This window comes from Apostichopus japonicus, chromosome 14 (assembly GCF_037975245.1).
Source record: "Apostichopus japonicus isolate 1M-3 chromosome 14, ASM3797524v1, whole genome shotgun sequence".
Lineage (NCBI taxonomy): Eukaryota > Metazoa > Echinodermata > Holothuroidea > Aspidochirotida > Stichopodidae > Apostichopus > Apostichopus japonicus.
In genome coordinates this window covers 23,425,667-23,442,265 of record NC_092574.1, presented here as the reverse complement: position 1 = coordinate 23,442,265, position 16,599 = coordinate 23,425,667, and the positions used below count along the sequence as shown (strand labels likewise).

The following is a 16,599-nucleotide window of genomic DNA, read 5'->3' as shown; positions in this document are numbered from 1 at the left end:
TTGGTTGTTTACTTCTACTGTCGTCAGGCTAATCTATAATGTTCCAAAGTTTTGTGAGAAAAAACAGAACCTGGATGTTTTTCTCCAAGAGAATAGACAACACGGTTGTGGTATGTTTTACTAATATGTTATAGATGCTCATAATAATCAACAACAACAAAACAGATGTGCATATCACAAATAAGGGAAACCATGAAACATTAATGTAAATATCGTATAACCTTTAATCCAAGATTATGATCAAACCAAAGAAAACGGTCACGTGTTACTTGAAGCCACGAGTCGGTGACCCAATTCCACGAAATCCAGTATATGCACATAGACTACTGCATATATTTGATTAATAGTTATAGACTACTGCATGTATTTGAGTAATACTTATTATTAATGGTATCTATTTAATAATGTTTATATATACGTCGCAGAACATCCCATGCACTTTTAATCCATATCCTGATAATCTTTTAATCCTTTTTTTTATATTTAGTTTCCCTACATTTGTTCAAGTTCTGTGTACGTATACATTTTAGTTAGTTCTGAACAGGTTTAGTTAGCTCTGAACATGCTGATAATACGAGCTATATGATGTCATATTTAGACTTGATCAAGTCGTCTGCCTTGTATGTGACGAAACAATAAATCTGTGATCTCCTCCAATGGAGTAACATTTTTCTTGGCTGTTTGTGGAAGTTGTTAATGACAGGTATCTTTTGGGAGGGTGGCTGGGGGGGTGGGTGGAGTGGGTGAGGTGACATGGGCTTGGCCGTCTGACAACAGTGTTTGGTCTTCGTGCCCATGCTTTTTATCCTGCATCTCTAGCGGTGCTTATAATCTTTACAAATAAAAAATCATTTAAGTATATAAGACTGGTTCGAAATTAGCTTTCGATTGTTTTAAGTAACCAGTGCAGTAACTCTGTGCAAATTTGACAGGTTAAAACCTCGACCAAGACTTTGCGTGCACGAGTCAGTAAACTAATTTGGTGGATATGACAAAACCAAGTAAATTCTTTCGATATGTTCTAAGGGTTTAATTTAAAGTAAAAACAGTTTATTACTAGCATTGACATGAATTGTCAGACAATACCTGAAAAAGAGAATGAATAACAATGTTATCATCAGACCAAGGTATGAACGGTAATCACAGAAATCTTCGTGTAAGTTGGATGAGGAGGAAGGAGGGAAACAGGTCAGGAAGGACATACACCATAAATATGAGTAAAATTTCACCCAAAGATTTTCTCCGCGTTAGAAGTAAATAAAGTGAAACGTTTATATGGTAAGGGTGTGAAGTGGGGTGTGCGGAACACATCGGAGGAACAGATTTATTACTAGTCTCCACCGTGGCTATGTCATTGCGTTCTCACAAGGTTTATCTCTTTGTTTATATGCCTTTTATAAATTCATATATAGAGAGAAAAATCCCAAATACAGTGATGATTTTTATATATATGTGAAGGTGAAGTGTATACAATGTGTATCTATATAATTATTCATGTCGCATAGAATATCGTGACCTTTGACCGGAAACAGCGTAGGTTGATGCTCTCTGGACGAAACACGATCATTGTAAGATTTTGGCCTTGTCTGTTAATATCCGTAATGCAATAACTACACGGTTGCTCTTTCTCTCTCCACCCACCTCTCCACCTATCTCTCTCTCTCTCTCCACCCAACCCCCCATCCCAACCACAACCCCCTCTCTCCTTGAATAATATATATAGAAAAAAGAAGGAAAAGCCCCCCCCCCCCCAAAAAAAAAAAAAAAAAAATCTAAATTTTGAAACTGGTATTATTAAACAATTATTATATGCGTTGCGGAATCTTGCTTTCATATCATTTGATCACACATATTAATACTGTTTCGTTCCATTCGTCGCCTCTTTAAACGGATTGGTCAGACTCTACAATTTACGTAAGTTATATATTGACGAGTTTCAATTGGTATATATTGAACAGCTGTTCTGTCGGTGTATATCCCTGCACCGGCGGCACGAGTATACAAATATATGAGAACCATTAAAAAAAAATCACAACCGCCGTGTTCTACACTATTCTATACTGATTCAGCGGAATGCAATGAAGGCTGCCACACCAACACTGAAGCATATAAAACCATTAATGGAGACGACCCTCTTCCAGATTGGATGTTCGTCTAATGACGTTATTTTAGCAAACATGTCTTGTTTTTCCTTCTCGGAAAGTTCCTCTGGCTTTTCAGTCTCGATGCCACAGATGAAATTCCAAGACGATCTTATAAAACCTATCTCTGGTTCCTCTGTATCTGTTTAGAAAGATCGAAAAATATATTGAAAACATTTATATTTAACGAAAAACCTTGGTATAGGGACAATGACACAACTACAATATTTGCACGGAAGGGGTAGGGTGGGTTGGAGGGGGGGGGGTGGTTCGTGGCACATCAGTCAGTTTCACTAAAATAGTTGACGGCAGTCATTTTAATCGTATTTGATTGAGCAAAGGAAAACCCTAACCTTCAACCTCTTTCTCTTTCTCTTTTTCTTCCGGTAAAGGTTTTTCAATATTTTTTGTGACCTCTTTTACTTCCAAGATTCTCTTCTCATGACGAGACCACCAAGTCAATCCTTTCAACTGCAGATGTCGGAGAAAGAAAAAGGAAATTTTCGTGATGAATTTTTTTGGGATGATGACGACAGTGGGGTTGAGATTGTTTCCTCTATCAGTGGACACAGCTAAAGGTTGTCTCTTCCACGTGTATGATTTTGAATAAACTCCAGGCAATTTCCTTTTTACATATTTGCGTATATATTGGTTAGCTGAGGGTTGTTGTTTTCGTCACACCCCTAACAAGCTACTCCCCGCTAAGTTCCTTCTACTGACCCTACACCACCCCACGCTACCCCGCTAAGTTCCTTCTACGGACCTAACATAACCGGTAAGATGGGTATGAACACACACTAATATTTTCATAAAACAGAAGATACGGTTGTGAAAAGTATTTGACAACGGGATGATCAAAGAATAGCGATCTGTGTTTATTTTCATATATAGTTACCTTTTCTATTGGTGGAGGTGCTGAGAGAAAGCTAACGCAACCTATGAATATGCATGTGATTGCATATAGAACCAATGCGAAGTGAAGGTAGTGGAAACTTTTGACAAATCCTGGTCGATCGTCAAACTGGCCACAGCCAGGAGCCGTGAAAGCGTAATCAGTGATCATACGGGCGACACCAAAAGCCTCTCCAAACATTAATCCGTAGAACGCCCCCTACAGAATAATGAATATTCATGTTACACGTAATAAAATAAAACGGCCTTACAAACATTGTCCATAGTACTAGACCAGGACAGTCTAACCAGGGAGAATCATGTTGCATAAGCTATGAGCTAAAGAAATACCATGAAGAAGAGTAAAACTCTTTCAATTCTTTCGATTTTTTTTTTTTTGGGGGGGGGGGGTTATTAAAGGTTTCTTCAAAGGGATAACATTTCAATTTGTATTGTCTGTTATGTATATTTTCAAAGTTTACCATATATCGTTTTTCAATTAATAACTATCAACTGGCTCAGCCTAACAATTTCAAATCGATGAAAGAATCAGAGATCAATTTACTATTGCGTAACATACCGCTTCAGTTGTCCGAGAGAAAAAATAGCCCATGGTGTAGAGACCAAAAATTGGTGGCGCTAGATAAGATGTTATCGACTGTACATACACGAAGAGTTGTCCAGCACCGAAGGCCTGAATCAACGGCAACCATAACACACATATAACTGCCAGTACTAAAGTAATTACTCTGACGAAGAAGGGGGGGGGGGGAGAAGGAAAAAATGAAGAGACATGGAAAGGAAAAATTGGGTTAATTATTCAATAATTTGCTACTTGTCTTAGAACGAAAACCGATAAGCAATCTCATTTGGCCGTAATTAATGTATTTGTCCTTTAATTTGATTTCTCTTGAAATTGTCACGAGATATGAAAGTGAGTGGGAATAAAGATGTAATTAACGTGGACCGATGGTCGAACATGTACAGACTTCTGTAACACATATTCTGCATAGATACTCCAACTTAAAAGTGAACTTGATAAATTCAGACGGTTCATTGTTACACATTCAGAGCAGAATGGTCATCAGTTGTAACTTCTTTATTTTCAATGTAAACAGACTTATATATTTTTTATCAATACACAGCATATCATGTAAACACAACGTCTGCTTCTTATAGTAATTTGAGAAAGAATTTCGTGAAGGTTATAGTAATACTATTTGATTAAATTAATATTTAATAACAACTAGATTACCTCCCGACTATGAGGAGTTCTGTTTCCAGAGCCCGAGGACGTAATTTTGTCCAAATATCCAAGGCGAATACAGAGCTTAGACTGTTGAATGTAGAAGTGACAGAACTCATCAACGCAGCAATCATGGCCGCCAGCATTAGACCTTTTAATCCTGAAATTTAATACAAATAAGAGATAAAATATTCATTGTAATTATTTAGCACAAAGGTGATAACGCACACATTTTTATTAAGATTATACATTAATTTCATCGAAATATATATATAAATATATATATATATATATAATTGAAATCGTAGTGAGTTGGAAAATCCAGAACAGTGAAAAAACTTCCAGCCTCCACCGGAATTCGAACCCGGGCCTCCCGTTTGTATGCGGACACCTATAGGCTATTGTATGTTCAGAGGTTCGAATCCGGTAAGGAAGGTCGTAATTCCACTGTAGGCGTTTGTCACCTGTATCGAACGATACTAGTTCTGTTTTGGTGACATATTTGCCTTATTCTAGAGATCAAACATGATGCTAATCTACTCGAAATTATTTGTGATTCCTAAAGCCGGATCTCGAAAGAACTGAGACTTTGTTAATGAGATGGAGGTAAACGACAAAGGCAAATGACTATATGAACGTTTGGTTGGTTGGCGTCTATCCTGGCGGCAGTCCACTCCCATTACCATATACAGGACATGCAATACACTATACCATATATATAACATGCGGTCCACTCCCACGACCATTTATAATTCAGTTCACTATCATATATCGAATATGCTATCCACTACCATATATGCAGTCCACTACCATATATACAACATGTAGTTTACTATCATATATAGAACATGCTATCCACTACCATATATGCAGTCTACTACCATATATACAACATGTAGTTTACTATCATATATAGAACATGCTATCCACTACCATATATGCAGTCCACTACCATATTTACAATATGCAGTCCACTAACATATATACAACATATATATGAACTGACATAGCACGTGAAGACGATTATCTCCTACAGTATATATTATGTTAACATTCTAACCTGTGGGCATCAACTCTAGAACCAATTTCAAGTAAGCAATATCAGAGCATCCGGCGGGATTCTGACAAACTTCCTCGCAAACTTCGCTTGTCTGGCAGGCCACCTCATCTTCAAGAAGAAAGACAGAAAGAAAGAGGTTTTGGTCACCACAAACTAATCAGTTTTATTAAAAGTAAGATTTTAATTGGACACATGTTACTGTTTTTACTATAGCTGTCGTTACTAAATGGACGTTATTGTCAAGGTTTCACTCGCCCAAATAGCTACTGAGGATGTAAAACAATTTAAACAAAATTATATTACTAACGGGGCGTAAGTTCGGGATGGTGAGAATTGGGGTGGGGTGGGGGTGGTAGTGAAATGTAAGACATAAATTCCATAGTTGCTTTTACTGATATTTATCTTTGTGGCTTCAAAATCGCCACTAGAGAACATCAAATATCTTCAAGGGGCTGTAGGTTCCGAGGCGTTTGCTACATATATGAGCTCCACCCTGCAGGACTTTGAAGTACATTTCAGAGAAATTGATTTTTTTATGTCTGACAAATATATTGTTGAAAAAAGGTATCTGGAAATACTAACCTGTGTACAGTGCCCTGCTTATCATACCAGGCCATATCATCAGTAACATTGGAAGTAACTTCAGATAAGCCGCTAGGACACTGCCTGCTTTGGCGTGCGTGATGTTCTTAGCTGCTAGAGATCGTTGAACGAAAACCTTTAAATGTGAACAACGAGGTAAAGTGTGAGTTGAAAGCAATAAAAAAAAAACACGAAACAAAGAATAGGCTGACATAACTAATTAAAACTAAAGTCAACCAAGATAGAGCCTAGCGCGTCCCCTTACAACAGCTAAGAAAATGTCTACTGTGGAATATGAAAAAGCAACGAGTGAAGTTGAAATACAGAGACACGTTACAGCAAGGGGGCGGAACCGGGGGGGGGGGCACAGGGGGCACGTGCCCCCCACTCCTCAGGTTAAAAATTTGCCCTTTTCTACATAAAAATTGAGGTGTCTCAAGTTAGCAAGAGGCTAGGGAACCAGAATGAACACTCGGGAATGGCCGTTTCCGGCCATCTGAATTTTCTTGTACGCTCCGCGCCAACCGATGGTGGCGCTCCGCTCAGATAGTCGTGCATACAACTTTGCAAATCTTTGCTACGCCCCTGACTTTCTGTGAATTTCTGTGGGTCAAACTCAAAGCTATTTCGAATGGAAACAAAATTGTAAAGATATAAACAAGAAATGATGTCTAATTCGGAAGATTCCTACACTAGCAACAAGCATGATATCACCTCAGTTTGTCTCAAAAGAAAACTTGTTTCCCAATTTGCACATTGGATATTGCAGTATAGTATGCATATTTTCTTTGAGGAGGGGGGGGGCCTTGATGGAGTGATGTGTATACGCATATAAGATAATACAATAAGAGTTATAAAGGGTACTAAATATAAGGCTGCATCAGTGCAATCGAATTTCTGCAAAGTGCCCTTTAATGTCGGTGCCCCCCAGATTAAAAGTGCTTCCGCCGCCCTTGCGTTAAAGATATACACAGGCCATCGGTAAATTGCTGTGTATATATAAGCAATGATAGTTTCATCTTCTTCCATCCCATCTTTCATTGGATTAGCGTTTCTTATTCACATACCACTTACATGCAAGCTTTTCGGTACACGGGGTTAACATTAAACATGCGTGGGAAAGGAACAAACGTGGACAGGGTGGATAAAGGAGAAGGCATACATGAAAAACTAAAAGTGAGCGATCATTTCTCAACAACATCAATATTCCATAGATAGAAAAATAAACAAGAAAGATGACCGTTACTGTAAATGCACTCGTACCGTAATCACAATCGCCTAGTATTTCACAACGAATATGTGAAGAGTTCTGAACCTGTCGTAGCCTCCCCCACCAAACCGAATATGTGACCAAATTTGTCAACAAATTCGAAGAGTGCAACCTCTTGTGTGACCAGTCCAAACTTGTGTTGACAGTAAATAAAATAAATTCATATGTATATATATGTATATAAATATATGTTGATACAAGTTGAGACTAGTGGAACACTAGTAGTTGTAACTCGGAGTTTCACGCGTTTTAGCGATCGTCAGACAACTGGTCCAGATATTCCGCTCTGTCCACTGGACATTGAGCACTCTGCGCCAAGATAGACGCCAACCAAACAACTCTGTATATATATATATATATATATATATATATATATATATATATATATATATATAAGATAAACAAGCGAATATTACTAACAACGACATACTGCTATATTTCGGAGTGGTCACCACTCCATCGTCAGGCAAAAGTACAAGATCAATTAAATACAAGGGCTAATATACATCCAAGGACGACAATAGTGATAAGCATGAGTGATTTTAAACTAGGAAGAAACTTAGAAACTTTTAAACTTAGAACAACCAGCAAATTTTTTAGTGAATATTTTTAACTTAGGGATGAATAGAACAACCAGCAATAAAAAGCTGACCTATATAGAAATGTAGCGAGCTGCGGGTTGGAACTATTCTAATCCCTATTTACTTTTTAGTTTCTTCCTAAATTAAAATCACTCATGCTTATATATTATCAGTATGGACCACTACTATATATATATATATAAATGAAAATCGTAATGAGTTGAAAATCAAGAACAGTGAAAAAACTTTCAGCCTCCACCGGGATTCGAACCACGGGCCTCCCGCTCTGTACGCGGACACCCTAACCACTAGGCTATGGACGCTGATTGTATGTCCAGAGGTTCGAAACCGGTAAGGAAGATCGTAATTCCACTGTAGGCGTTTGTCACCTATATCGAACAATACTAGTTCTGTTTTTGGTGACATATTTTGCCCTACTCTAGAGATCAAACATAATGCTATCCAACTCGAAAATCATTTGTGATTCCTAAAGCCGGATCTCGAAGGAGATACTTTGAACAGACTTTATGTTAATGCAATGGAGGTAAACGACAAAGGCAAATGAATATATATAAATGAAAATCGTAATGATTTGAAAATCAAGAACAGTGAAAAAACTTTCAGCCTCCACCGGGATTCGAACCACGGGCCTCCCGCTCTGTACGCGGACACCCTAACCACTAGGCTATGGACGCTGATTGTATGTCCAGAGGTTCGAAACCGGTAAGGAAGATCGTAATTCCACTGTAGGCGTTTGTCACCTATATCGAACAATACTAGTTCTGTTTTTGGTGACATATTTTGCCCTACTCTAGAGATCAAACATGATGCTATCCAACTCGAAAATCATTTGTGATTCCTAAAGCCGGATCTCGAAGGAGATACTTTGAACAGACTTTATGTTAATGCAATGGAGGTAAACGACAAAGGCAAATGAATATATATAAATGAAAATCGTAATGAGTTGAAAATCAAGAACAGTGAAAAAACTTTCAGCCTCCACCGGGATTCGAACCACGGGCCTCCCGCTCTGTACGCGGACACCCTAACCACTAGGCTATGGACGCTGATTGTATGTCCAGAGGTTCGAAACCGGTAAGGAAGATCGTAATTCCACTGTAGGCGTTTGTCACCTATATCGAACAATACTAGTTCTGTTTTTGGTGACATATTTTGCCCTACTCTAGAGATCAAACATGATGCTATCCAACTCGAAAATCATTTGTGATTCCTAAAGCCGGATCTCGAAGGAGATACTTTGAACAGACTTTATGTTAATGCAATGGAGGTAAACGACAAAGGCAAATGAATATATATATATATATATATATATATATATATATATATATATATATATATATATATATATATATATATATATATATATATATATATATATATAATTATATATTTAATTAAGTTTTAATGAGTCACACAATAGCTTGCCTTAGGTCATTTACCTGATTTGTGCAGAAGAAGTAAGCTGATAATAGAGTGATTCCAAACATAACTCCAGGCCAGGGGTAGTTAGGATCATTGGCTGGCCTGAAAATGTGCCAAGCCGATTCCTGAGGAATCCCGCAAGCAGTTTCGCCTTGTAGAGTTGAATTTGGGACCGCGGTCATGTATTCCAAGTATAAATTTTCAAAACCACCGATCTCAACTAGAGCTAATTAAAATACAAGCAAAATAATAAAATTTATATTTAAAAAATTAAATTATTATGAAAATCATTAGTTGGAGCTGAGATATATATATATATATATTATGTTAATATATATATATATATATACATACATATATATTGACATAATATATATATATATATATATTATATTTTATATATATATTATATTTTATTTCTATCAATTCTCAATGTACATAATACAGATCAAATTGACTACAAAAAGCATGACAGGTCTCAACGACCGCAGCTAGCAGAAAGCCACAGGATAATAAAAGGATAAAGGGATTAAAACGACAGACAATACCAAGCAACCAAGAACTTAAGAGAACGACAAGTACAAATCTAAATGCGATCAATATATATATATATATATATATATATATATATATATATATATATCCTCACATGATTGTACTGTATTGAAAAGTTCATTTCTAGTTTACACAGACAATATTGAATCACAAGCATATGATGCGTCAACTATCGTTAATGTGGACAGCTAGGTTGATTACCAGTTTCGTAACCACGTGTTTTGTTTTGGTTTGCTTAATTTCTTACCAATGACAGCCAGAATGAAGGCACCAACTAACATGATGATTGCCTGTAATGCATCAGTGTATATGACAGCCGTGAGACCTCCAGTAATAGTATACACAACAGTCATAGCTAGAAGTAATATGACAGACAGGTAGATGTTCCAGCCTAATGTCTGTTGTATGATCAAGGCTCCTGCGTACATCTCAGACTGAAAAACAAGAAACATACCTTTAACAGGAACCTACACCTGATCATGCAGGGTTTGTAAGTCATAACGTAGTAAAACAAGTGTCGCTACCAGTGACGTCACAAAAATGCAATATGTTCTAATCTTTCCATAGAGAAAAAGATGGCCATGAATGTCACTTTAAATTTAGGAAGGCAAACATGGCGGAAATGTTGAGGGGACCAGAAAAATATGGGAGAGATAAAGAAGAACAAACTGGCTCTCGACTACTATGGTCATACATATCAATTGTTACAACTAGTCAAACCATTCTCTATAAGCTTAAAAGGGGGTGGAAACTTGAGTTTAATTTCATCTTTTTAAAGAAGTATAATCATTTAAATGTCCATAAATAAATCATAATCTTCAATTAGCGGCTCAACCACCATTTTAGTTATATGGGGGCGGGAGGGAGGGGGGGGGTTTGATTACATGTAATTTACAGGGGTAATGTGTTTAATGGGGGAGGGTGTCTCCTTCCCTTTGAGAAATCTTGGTAAAAATGGAGATGGCTTTGATGTAAAGCTGTACTTTATTTTGCAAATGTTAATGGTTGCAAACTGTTGCAGGATTTTAACTCATTAAATTGTACTGTATATAATGTAGAGTGCTGAATACTTTAAATATTGTTTGTCATTGGGCTGGGGGATGAGCCTTCCTTCACTTTACTCTTGATCGTGGTGGGGGGGGGGGGGGCTGAAGCACCATATAGAAGTATACGAAGATGAGCCCCTGCCATCAAATAGTAATATAGGAATTTAGCTTGTCCTTTCAATTTCTAGTTTGCATCAAACACCTAAACACACTTAATGCTAAGGAAATATAAGATCTCATTACAAGGTCTAACTGATTTCGAATTGAAGTGACCTTTCTTTATAAATCACGTGTTATGATGATGATGTCACACATGCTAAGAACAAATAGAATTAACTTACAGATAAGGAAGACAGAACAGTCAAGACGATTGACGTCACGGCAAGAAAAAGCCGAAGCCTGCTACCTCCAAATCGTAGGTTGAGATATTCTGGAACGGTGCTTATCTAAATTGAAAAAGTCAAATCCATGCAAGTCTGCATATAGAGGTTATTGCCAATGATAAGACTATAATCTACACACAGTGAACTATGTAGGTAATAGTAGTTTATTTTGCATTTAAACAAACAGGTTAAAACATGAATACTTTTGACCACCTAGCTGCCTGTTAACTGAGACATGTCAATTACTTCACTAATTAGTCTTCTCTTTGTTGGTCATAATGATGCCTCTCGATACTTACAAAATGTGCATAACAAAAGTTATATTAATTAGTTCGATTTGTCACGTATTTTTGCAAATAATAAGGAAATGTTAAGGTGCATGCCGTCAAAATGTTAAGATCATTTTCTGCAATGTAGTAAACAATACATCATTCCGCTGGGAAATGTTGAAATGTTGAGATTCAGATTCAAGCGTAATTAATCAGTTTGATACAAAATGTTTAATTGTCGAGATCTTAAAGTGATCGATTTATCAGTGTGCTACAAATTACTGTAATGATAGCTTCCTGTGCGTTATTCGTAATTTTTGTTGCAAAATGTTTGAATTGGGGAAATATATTAAGTGGTCGTTTTTATCGTTTTTGCTATTACTTTTTAAATTGATGACATTTGGAGAAAAAAATCATTATGTTAAGCGGATACCATTTTACTCTTTTATTGCTAAGTATTATAACTCTTAATGATACACGTCACAATTCTATATTCTTGAATAATTAGAGATAACTTTAACAATTTCTCATACATTTAGGACTACATAAAATTTCATTTTATCCTAAAATATCAAGGCAAAAATACGGATATAACTGCATGCATGTACATAGTTTAACATGAATTTTTATTTTTTAATAATTCAAAGTTATATAGAGTAATAGCTCAAAACGTTAGTTGTGACGTCAAATCATTGCCAATTCACTTACCCCTGACGAAATATAGACAGGCATAAATACAAATCCTAAAAGCAGAAGGCAGAACAAACCCTGGAATATGGAGATAAAAAATAAAATTAAAATTAAATAAAATACATTTAAGAACAACTCTTTGTACGTCTTGATTAACATACAATTTTAGTTGGGACGGCCCGTATAGAATATGCCACCCCCCCGTCCTGTCCCCCGCTATCTACCCCTACATCCACCCCCCTTTCATCCCCTACTGCATCACCGAACTAAGAAGCTTCCCAGCAGTAAGTAAGGACACTCGATAAATACGGTATAGACCTATGTTATATATAAAAATTTCCGCTAGTTATTTGGGAAGGCCCGTATAGAATATGTCTCCCCCGTCCGGTCCCCCATTCTCCACCCCCCCCCCACCTCCATCCCTTTACTGCATCACCGAACTAACAAGCTTCTCGGGAGTAAGAAAGGACACTTGGTGAATTGGGTATAGGCCTATATATGTTCTAAATAAAATTTCCACCAGTTCATTAGTTTGATGACTGAAATGCATTGTGTTGAATAAACAAATTATAATCAATTGGGAAATACATATTTGAGTACTCGTTTATGAATAGACTATAGTGGCAAAAAAAAACAATATAAGAGAGGATTTTCTCGTAAAAAGCGTACCGTAAATTCATATGCGATTACGGCATAACCGCTAGCCGACGCCGTTCCTGCCAGACCTATGAATGATCCGCTCCCAATATTTGTTACGTACAACGATAAACCGACCTAACAATAGAAAAGATAGATATATAAACACGTTTTGATTGAATGTACGCATGCGCAAGTGACATCATCGATGTATGGAAGAGATAACTATGTAGGAAGTTTTTGTCTGATGTTTCATGATTTCCTCGCTTCATAATTTCAATTCAAAATGGTTGACTTTATAGAACAACAAAGTTTATTGTTACTCATATTATAATATCTTACGTAGTTAATTAAATCACTTACAGGGGAGGAGTGGAAATAGGAATGTACCTCGTCCATAGAGTTTTCATTTGTGATTTCACCAGTTTGTAGTATATTCAACACAAAATACAGCTTTAAAATGAAGTTGAAATCAATATTGATCGAAACTTATTGATATTGATACATATTGCTATTTTACTCATTTCTCTTATCTTAATCAACTTACCAGCCACCAACTCATGCTTCGTCCAGCTAGAAAATAGCCTGCCGTAGATGATCGGTTTGCTTTGTAGCTGGACTGTATAGTAAAATAAATTTACAAATCACACAACAACAACAAACACACATCATAATTGTACTTAACAAAATCACATTTCATTTATATCAACATCGTGACATATTTTCGTTTTTTATTCGAAATGATAAAATGGCCGAGACCCGCAAACCAATCCAGGATTGATGAGTCTGATAGTTTAAATTGCAACAATTCATTTTGAAATGCCAAAGGTTACATGGTCAATGGATTTCCAAAGTGGGAATATTGTGATTACCAAAAACGGCTGAAAATTCGTGGCAACTTCTCTTAATTGTTAAAGGGATATTCCTGTGGCTGTTGGTTGCCTAACAAAACAAAACAAAACAAACCAAACACGCACAAAAAACAATGGGGGTGGGCATTTTGGCTGATATGAAGATGCCTTATAATGACAAAATAGCTCAAAGTTTCATATCCATAAAGGAAATAATGACTGTTTTTTGAATTGTGTTGGAATCAGACTGCTTACAGAGAAAAAATTATAATTAAAGGTACAAAAGTTCAATGGTAACTATAGTTCTGTAATTTCAATGCTCATGTATATACTGAAACATGACTTACTGCCCCCAGTGGTAATTTTATTGGTAATTTTTGGATGATATCTGCCACTCTTTGGATTAGCAGTACTTGTTTAACTTATAAGTATAGGCTATGATAAATTCAACTCAGGTTTACACTGAACAGCAGAAATGAATAGTAACATTCTTTCTTCCTTTTTTTTATGAGGAGAATTTGTCATTACATTTGCTTAAGTATATTCAACAGGAAGTAAGCTCGGCGCCCAAGAGATTTCGTATGAAAACTATGCATTTTTCTTTTTCTTTTTTTACAGACTTAGTCTTATAGTCTAAGAGGATAAGGTATAAGAAACGAACTATGTTATTTTTTTCCTCTTTATTTTTTATTTTTCACGAATAAAGTTCTACCAGTTACTCACCCATATTCCAAGCAGCAAAACAACAACAAAGTGAATCGATATCACAACAATATCAACTGGTTCGAGTTGATTTTCCGCCATTTTCAAGCGATGGATTGCAAGCTTCAAATCTGCAGTATTCTATGCTCTGTTTGGATAGACTGCACTTGTTGAACTTTGCACGAGTTGTGTATGCAGAAGCCAATCGTTTTGAAGGAGATCATTCACCAAAGACAAAAAGATTATCTGATATCAATCAATTTATTGCCAGGGGTGTAAAGATAAGCATCCTATAAATTACAGTCGTCTGATCACTTCACACCAGAACGTTGGGGAGTTGTGGTACCCTTTTCTATGCTTTTGAAAATGACAATTCAAACACATAGAGCTGTCCAACATAAAATATGTAAAATGAAAACACACACTTTGTTAAAATATACAATGATATGCCTACAGAGCCTGTAGACTGACATACATTAACACACACAGATGAAGTAATTGAACTTGAGTTGGATACGAAACGATTGTATGCATATAGGCGTAGGAGGGGGGGGGGGCTGGGCTGCACCCCCCAACCAAATATTTGAAAATTTGGCAAATATGCTGAGAATTTTTCGGGCACCTACTCAAAGAAAAAATAATTTGCAATGTGTTTTCAATGGTTAACTTATATTATTATTATTATTTTATTGTAAGCCCGGACTTCCCCAAATAATTATAACCAATATGGAAGGGTTATAACACGGCGAAAACACGCGTGAAAAACTGTGGTTGTAGTTTCGGGCAAGTCGTAACAGACCCCCTCCCTCCCCCCCCCCCCCCCGAAATCAAATTGGGCTCCTACGCCTATGATTGTATGAAAATGATTGTTTCGTTTCTTCTCGCTAAGGCACATTTCAAAATCAGGGAGCTGTAAAAACGTAACATACTGTTCAATATAAAAGAACGTAGACAAGAGGACCTACCTTGCTTAGACCCGGCCAATGTATGGTTACTAAAACAGCAAACTTTTCCTTTCCTCTCTATCCACCCTTTCTGTCTCTCCACCTGTCTCTCCACCTCTCTCGTTATCACTTCTCTCCGATAGCCAGGCTTGCGTGACACTTTGCAATCACACGCTGTTGTCCTGCACATTTGCTTCTGTTGGTCTTCCAGTCTAAGACTACACACACAGCGATATCCATAACATAACTGTAACATACCCGTACCATAAACCATATCATACTATGCTATATTATATAGGTGTAGCTTCAGCTAGAAAGGGAAACGAAGAGTGCTGGTATTTAGAGAAATTATTCAGTGATCCGTTGGTGAAATAGGGTCAATCCTTTAAAGTGATTGCGGACACCTACATAGATGTATGTTTGTATATAAATATATATATATATTATACATTTGGTTCCAAACCAGTAATCGTCATGTATGTATGTATGTACGTATACGTGTATGTATGTATGTATGTACAGTATGTATGTATATTAGATCCTCCTGCAAGCAGGAACTCGCGAAGAAGCCTCATTGGCTTATCAAAGCCGCAAGCTGACCGGAGTCAGTCTCTTACATTCATATTTAACGTCCATGGTCATGGACAACATTACCCCCCGACAAGGATTCTAAGGACCTTGTGCATGAGTTTAGCATATTTTTCATTGACAAGATAACCAGACTTAGAGCCAGTATAGTCAGTGAAGGGAAGCCAAAATCCTTCTCATTGACAGTGCAGAAACCGCGATCTTGTGCACTAGATATGTGGGAGCCAGCTACAGAGGATGAACTGAAGCGGATCATAATGGCCTCCCCGTCTAAGAGCTGTGGCCTTGATCCGCTGCCTACAAATCTCCTTAAGCAGTGTGTGACACCTGTCTTGCCAGTTATCAGCACTATTATGAACAACTCCCTCATAACTGGCGATGTACCATCCGCTTTTTAGCTCGCCCATGTGACGCCACTCATCAAGAAACCCTCGCTGGATCCTACCGTTCTCTCAAATTATAGGCCAGTGTCAAACCTTCCATTTGTTTCAAAGATTCTAGAAAAAGTTGTGTCATCCCGTCTCACATCCTATCTTGAACACAATGGTCTACAGGAGACTCATCAATCTGCCTACAGGAAAAACCACAGCACCGAGACTGCCCTCGTGCGCTTTCAGAAAGATGTGATGGTAGCTCTTGGAGTTCAGAAAGCGTGCCTGATGGTTCTGTTACACCTTTCGGCCGCTTTTGATACGGTCGACCACCTCCAGCTTCTTAGTAC

General features: G+C 37.2%; 1 protein-coding gene across 4 annotated transcripts; it reads right to left on the bottom strand.

Moving 5' to 3' along the window:
• Positions 1-1,764: 1,764 nt before the first annotated feature.
• LOC139979575 (sodium/glucose cotransporter 4-like) lies at positions 1,765-15,695 on the bottom strand. Of its 4 annotated transcripts, none has more exons than XM_071990516.1 (15): positions 15,312-15,695; positions 14,368-14,734; positions 13,341-13,412; positions 12,827-12,931; positions 12,176-12,235; positions 11,157-11,261; positions 10,017-10,203; positions 9,232-9,440; positions 5,921-6,056; positions 5,339-5,446; positions 4,288-4,438; positions 3,613-3,781; positions 3,037-3,252; positions 2,495-2,612; positions 1,765-2,283 (listed from the first exon to the last, which is right to left on the bottom strand). In XM_071990516.1, exons 2-15 carry the CDS (start codon positions 14,446-14,448, stop codon positions 2,066-2,068), a joined length of 1,935 nt encoding a protein of 644 aa, XP_071846617.1. In that variant the 5' UTR covers positions 14,449-14,734; positions 15,312-15,695; the 3' UTR covers positions 1,765-2,065. The 4 variants fall into 4 exon arrangements, with proteins under 4 accessions (XP_071846617.1, XP_071846619.1, XP_071846618.1 ...); XM_071990518.1 differs by having other exon boundaries at positions 14,368-14,703; XM_071990517.1 differs by having other exon boundaries at positions 14,368-14,592.
• Positions 15,696-16,599: the final 904 nt, after the last annotated feature.

Excerpts from the sequence above, each read along its gene's own strand:
- LOC139979575 (XM_071990516.1), bottom strand. The coding sequence starts at position 14,448 with ATGGCGGAAAATCAACTCGAACCAGTTGATATTGTTGTGATATCGATT. Across the intron at positions 3,782-4,287 it reads GAACTCCTCATAGTCGGGAG|AGTAATTACTTTAGTACTGG; the intron begins GTAATCTAGTTG and ends CTTCTTCGTCAG. Across the intron at positions 2,284-2,494 it reads GAAAGAGAAAGAGGTTGAAG|ATACAGAGGAACCAGAGATA; the intron begins GTTAGGGTTTTC and ends CTTTCTAAACAG.